The following is a 6570-nucleotide window of genomic DNA, read 5'->3' as shown; positions in this document are numbered from 1 at the left end:
TTCTACATGAACCACAACCTGAGGAAGATAATGGGCAAGAAGAACGTCAAGAACAGAAGCAGGACATAGAGGAAAGAAGGTGGGGGGCTGGAGAAAGACAGCAAATCGTTTACTAATCCACAGTACAAGCATTTAATAAGTATATATAAAATACAGAACTGTATTCAAGCTAGAAACGCACAATAGAATTGGCGAGCAGCTGTGATTATGTTCTGTGCTTTAATCATGTATAAGTGTTCTTGATAATTAGTTGGTACTCAAAGGCAACTGCAGAAGACAGCTTGATTATAAGTGTTTAAGTTCCTGTAAATAGTTCTTTAAAATGTTTTTCTCTGTTTACATCCAAAGCCAGTTTCTACATGAACCAGTGATTTAGTTCTTTATTGGGGTTTTAGTGAGCTGTGCTTTGGTAACCTGCTATCACCACCTGGTGGTGTCAACGCACCCAGATACGCTTTGTCTGACTGAGACGTGAACCCTCCGCCGACGGGCTGACTCTTCCATGAATGGTCAAGCAATTTGACCGAAAAATTGTCTCATATTGAGACATAAATTCACGACTTTGTCTTCACTGTTTTACTATTTGACTGTCAAGAATACAACGGCCACGCAGTTTAAAAGTGTTTCACTCTCAAAGTGCCTTTTTTTTCCTGCACGTTGTCTAATTGTGTCTTGCAGCTGCAGTTTTATAGGTAGAATCTCTTACAAATGTTCAGGGTAGGAGTTTATTGTTTATTGTGAATATAGGAGTGAAAGGATTTCATGCTCTCACCTGAACAAAGATCAGCAACCTGAATGTTCAGCCATTTGAACTTGCTTTGCTTTTTAATCTGAGGCTAACATGGACATGTGTGAGTGTGTCATTCACCGAGAACATTTGTTGTTCGTATTACATGCAGCTTAAATGTCCCCATGTTGGGGATAATTGAAGTCTCGTCTTCTTATTGATCTTAAAAAGGGAATTTCTATTCTACTCGGTTTTCATGGCACACAAATAGAGAAGAAAACACTGCAGGTTGTTTTGTGGAGTAAAAGCACATTGCTTGGATAAGACAAAATACAAATGCTTTATGAGTTTTATCAGGTCAATTTGTTTGTTTGTTTGTTTGATTTTCATGTTAATGATGAGCCGGGTTTAAAATGTCACCAAGATGTTGATCAGGTGACTGAACAAATAAATCAGTAATGCAGCTGTTTGCATGTTTGACACACCATGTCCAGTATTAGACCAACTTTTAACTTCTGGCGAGGTCTTTCTGCCACGTGGAATGATTAGCTTTATAAGCCGTTCTAAGCCTGAGAAGCTGCCCTCATGGTGCTCCAGAGTGGCGGCACCACCAGACTCACACACACACACACACACACACACACCTCGTTTTCAGCCGAACACGCTGAAACATGCTTAGCATAAGCATTCGATGAAAGCAAGAGAGATCGCACAGTGTGTCTCAAAGGAGAGAAACGCTGCCTCCAGCGCTAAGCATGCTTTATTACACACGTATAGCATGTTGTTATTCCTTTTCTTATGCAGCACAGCTAACTAAGTGTGTGTTTTGTGTCTTTATGTCAATGCAGCTCAGGTTCAGTTTATTCCCAGCAGAGTGAGATCTGAGAAGTGAAGTAAAAACTGTTTCATGTGCCTCATCCCCCCGGCCATGTCTAGAAATGAGATTCTTTTGGTCAACCACAGTCAACAAGTAGACGCAGGTAAAACATGTGCGTCAGTCGTCTCACCACAAAGTCTCACTCTGAAATGCAGGCAATTCTCTTTTTTTTTTTTTGCTTTATTGTTGCTCAGTTGTGCAGATATACTTCTTCATGTGTGCACAACTGAAAAACGGCTTTAACCGACTACATTGCATGTATGTAAATAAAAAAATGTCAATTGTTTATCTGACGTTTGTTTGTGTCCTGGACTCTAAACATACACACACCGAGGTAAACACAGCACCATGTCAGCTGCTTTTGCACGTGTGAAACATCTCTTTTCACTCATTCGTCTCTCAGGTTTGTGAAAGTAATCATTTATTTTCAAAACAGACCTCACATGTAATAAATAAATAAAATTGCAATATTTAAACACAAACAATCAAGGTCGCCTTCATAATTAGTTGACATTTTGGATGTGGTGGCTTTCACTTAGCTTGGTCAAACAAAACCATAGTGATGCACGTCGGTCCCATGAGGTACACTGAGCCCTTTCCATAGTACTAATGCAGCAGACGTGGACTGGATTACAGGAATACGTGATAAGCTCAACAGTGAATCACGATTTATCAACGTGTAAAATGAAAGGCTTTTACGGTTCACTTTAAACAAAACGACGTTTGCTATAATCTGATGAGACAAAATACAAATGCTCGTAAAGTCTGAGGCAGGTTTGTGCTCGTCTTTGTGTGTGAGAGCGGCTCAGGCGTGAGACACGGGCAGGGGGGTCATGGCGTGGGCAGGCAGCAGAGGTGGAAACATGGATGGAGGTGAGTGGACTGTGGACAAACACATCAAATAGAATGGATCATAAATGTTTGAGGCACAGGTTCAAAGCTTTGAAATGACCTCGTTCTGGATCAGATCCAAAGGTAAAAAAAAAAAAAAAGCATATGAATACAAGAAACCAGCAATAACAGCAGCATCAAAATGGATCACGCTCCATCCAGATGTTTTTCTTTAATCCTGCTAACAAACAGAAAAACAGACAGGCGGACAAACAAACGCCATCAAAAACATAACCTCCTTGGTGGAGGTAGTAATTTCCATGAATCTGTTTGAAGGGAAGCCTGTCAGAGAACTCTAATTGGGTTTGAAGTGTTTTGTTTTGTGTTGCTTTAGTGTTCTGGATAGTGGCACAGATTTATAACTTCCCTTAGCATTGCTAAGTCATTTTCCCTCATGTTTCACGTAAACAGAGGTTTTAAACAGAAAAAACATGAATGGCCTTGCTGCCGACGGGTGAATCTAAATAAAGCAGAACAACTCAAATAATTTAGAGTTAAGGTTATGGCATAATTTCAGAATGGAATCATTTATTTTATATATTGAATTTAATAAGTTGCAAATGCTTTTTTTTGGCAATTTCAATAAAGAAAATCATACCAACCTTAAATTTGGAATGCAAAGAGTTCACATGTGAAATTAAAGATATCAGAAAACCAAAGTAACAGGAAATCTCCAATATGGGTTTGTGACATTTCCACAAAATAAGATTAATTTGAATTTCCTAATCTTTTTTAACATGTACAATAATGAATACACGGATGCTCACTGTCTATGAAGGAGTGTAGCGCAGCGAGCATTGATCCCTCCGGGCCGCCGTAGGATGTGTACTGCAGCTCTTCTGGAGTGGGAGTGCGCTGGGAGAGGTGGCCGGGCTGCAGCGAGGTCATTGGGGTGCTGGAGGTGTGGTTGGGACTCACATGCTTCTTGTGGCGTGCCCGGCAGTTCTGGAACCAGACCTGGATTAATAGGATTAAAACTTAAAAATGTGTTTTTCCAGAAGCTTGTTTATTTATTTTTCGGTTTGTAGAACTCTTGCAAAGTTAAAAAAAAAATGTTAGGGCCTCATCTTCGTTTAAATCTCTGGAGAAGTGATAAATAATTTTTGCTTTAGTTTGGCAGTTGAGTTGGACACTCGAGATCATCTTCATGTTATCTCCCAATTAAGTTATTACACATTATTATTATTAATAGTAGTAGTAATGTTGTTATTTATGTTTTAAATAGTATTATTATTGTATTGTTGTTATTACTATCATCATTTTTTTATTGTTATCATTCGTTATTTGAATTTGTGTGTTTGCTCAGACGCATGAAAAATTAGAGGGAACATTGTGTGCCCGTCTTTCCTGCATGCCTGCTGCCGTCCGGCTCTCACCTGAATGACTCTTCGACTGAGGCCCGTCTGCTCGGCCAGTTTCTGCAGCGTTTGGGCGTCGGGATTGTTGTCCTGAGCAAACTGGGCCTGCATCACCTGCATGAGCAGAGGAAAAAGAAAACCGGCTAAAATTACACAGGCTGACTTTAAAATGTACTGTCAGTAATCAAAAAATATTTTTCTTGCTCTATCTGAATGCTATTTTACACCGAATTAGTATATGAATTGTTCAACAACTATTCAGGAGCCTGAAAATGATAATAATAATTATAGTAATAATAATAATAATAATAATAACTCTTTTTTTTAAAAGATTTTTTTTTAAAGATTTTTTTTTAAAGATTTTTTTTTAAAGATTTTTTTTTAACGATTTTTAAAGACACATTTCTTATTATATGCTATTTTTAATAAAAGGCCAGTGTCCGGGTTGATAAACTATTTGCGCCTGTCTGTCGGGTGATGGCGGTTAACCTGCAGCTGGTCGGCGGTGAAGCTGGTCCGGGCTCTCTTGGAGGGTTTGGGCTGGTTAATCTCCTGCTCGGTGGGCAGAGCCCCCTCCATGTTCACGCTGGTCCCTGCAGAAAGCGTCAGAACAACTTGAAATATTTAGACCATCACTTTGAAATAGCCTACACCCATAAAAAAAAACTTTCTTTATGTCTGTTTTCGGGATTGTTCATTTATTTGTTTCGTTATAATGTTAAATGAATTATTTCCGTATCGGCTACATATTAAAAAAAAATACATTTTAGACAGTGAGGTCAATGTTTTGTTTTAATGGAAAAATAAAAGAAAAACTAGAGTGAAATTTCGGCAGTAAATTAAATCAGCCGCAGCAGCAGGATGAAAACGCAGACCGGTCCAGAACCGGGTCCCGGACCGTCGGACGGCTCACCTTTCTCCACGGCCCGCTTGAGGTTGTCCAGCATGCAGTCATAGTGAACTCTGCAGAGCACCTTCTCCTCCACCAGAGCGAACTCCTCCCCCGTGGACAGCTGCCTCTTGCAGGAGACGCAGGCGAAGCAGGCCAGGTGGTACACGCTGCCCTTGGCCCGGCGGACCCAGTCCGTGGAGTGAATGGTCCGGCCGCAGCACGCGCACCAGGTCCCGAATCTTCTGCACGTGATGATGATGATGAATATATTTATTAGATACAATGTACAGTCACACAGTAGAATGTATTATAGTACAAAAGCCCTTGTGGTCTGGTTTCCGTTGAAAATCCTTGGGCAGAGTGAGTAAAAGGATCTATCTGTCTATCTATCTATCTATCTATGTCTGTCTATCTATCTATCTATTTGTCTATCTATCTATCTATCTATCTATCTATCTATCTATCTATCATCTATCTATCTATCTATCTATCTATCTATCTATCTATCTATCTATCTATCTATCTATCTATCTATCTTTGTCTATCTGTCTATCTATCTATCTGTCTGTTATGCCAGTAAATTTAAGACAATGAAAATTGTGAGTGAAACTTTTCATTTAGTAAAATAAAATATATTCAATGACTTACATGTTCTGCCAACCCACATATTATATTAATATAATAAACTTCTTAGTCAGAGTAATAACAGAAGAAGTATAGCAGCAGCAGCAGCAGTATTGGTAATAGTAGTATAGTAGTAGTCGTTGTTGTTGTTGTTGTTGTTGTTTTAGAGGAGTCGGCGCCTCTCCGTTAACCCGTTAACGCGCCTACCGAAAGTAATCCCGTTTGCAGAAGACCTCTTTGTCTTTGATGTAGCAGCTCGCGTGGCTGCCGAGTGAAGTCTCGCACACGCTGCAGGACAGACAGTCCACGTGCCAGCACAAGTCGTTCACCTGCAGCAGCGACGGGGCGAAGGAGCGAAAGTCAATCAGTGCGAAACGTGCACGCGCCTGCGCGAGTCTTTCAATGGAAAACGTGTCATAAAGCGCAAGATTAGTGTTTACCTTTAATAAATATTTGTCCACGATGTCCTCGTTGCATCTCGCGCACACTTCCACGCTTCCTAACGGGGGCGCGGATGCCATCGGCTGCAGACGCGACGCGTCCTCGACTTCCACCGACGCGCCCTGAGGGATCAGACGCGCAGTGAACAAAACGCGCAGTAAGGCATAATGTTTGAGCTCCAACTGCTTCTGCCGTGATGAGAATAAAACAGGCTCGTCTGAATATCTTGTACGAATAGTAAAGTTATTATCGGCCTTTATTTTTATTGTTTTAAATGACTTTTGGAAATAATTTTCTCACCCCTGAGGCCTAAAGCTAAAAGTTTTATTTGGCTTCAAGAACTTGCTCCTTTGTTGTCTTTTTTGTTAATCGAGCACGAAAAGTCGTGATATTGAAATTTTAGTAAGTTTTCTTTTAAAAAACGGATCCGGTTTGAGCTCCAATCCGTTCCTACCATCACGTCTCTCCTGTCCTCAGTGCTTTTGCCTCGCAGCTCTTGGTCTCCTCTGCAATCCTCAAACATGACGGGAAGCGCGAAGAGGATGTTGGTCCGTCAGACTGCAGCAGCGGTCTTAAATGCCCAACTCTCCATCCCATAAATATCATTCCTTTCTCTTTTCACCATGACAACGCCCGACGATTACCAAAATGACATTTAAAAAAAAAAAAAAAGAAAGTGGTCATTACTTACAAAAACAGACAACACTTGAACTTATGGCCTCTGTGCATTATGTTCTTGAGATGTGAATTTGTGATTCAG

At 40.4% G+C, this 6570-nt stretch overlaps 1 protein-coding gene across 1 annotated transcript; it reads right to left on the bottom strand.

Annotated features, from left to right (window-relative positions):
• Positions 1-2409: 2409 nt before the first annotated feature.
• On the bottom strand, positions 2410-6333 carry LOC137916083 (LIM/homeobox protein Lhx8-like). Its single transcript, XM_068759206.1, has 8 exons — positions 6265-6333; positions 5810-5932; positions 5577-5698; positions 4767-4987; positions 4343-4446; positions 3872-3967; positions 3263-3452; positions 2410-2486 (listed from the first exon to the last, which is right to left on the bottom strand). Exons 1-8 carry the CDS (start codon positions 6331-6333, stop codon positions 2410-2412), a joined length of 1002 nt encoding a protein of 333 aa, XP_068615307.1.
• Positions 6334-6570: the final 237 nt, after the last annotated feature.

Source organism: Brachionichthys hirsutus, unplaced genomic scaffold (genome assembly GCF_040956055.1).
Source record: "Brachionichthys hirsutus isolate HB-005 unplaced genomic scaffold, CSIRO-AGI_Bhir_v1 contig_465, whole genome shotgun sequence".
In the NCBI taxonomy this organism is placed as follows: Eukaryota; Metazoa; Chordata; class Actinopteri; order Lophiiformes; family Brachionichthyidae; genus Brachionichthys; species Brachionichthys hirsutus.
The sequence above is the reverse complement of the archived record's forward strand: the minus strand, read 5'-3'. Positions and strand labels throughout refer to the sequence as shown.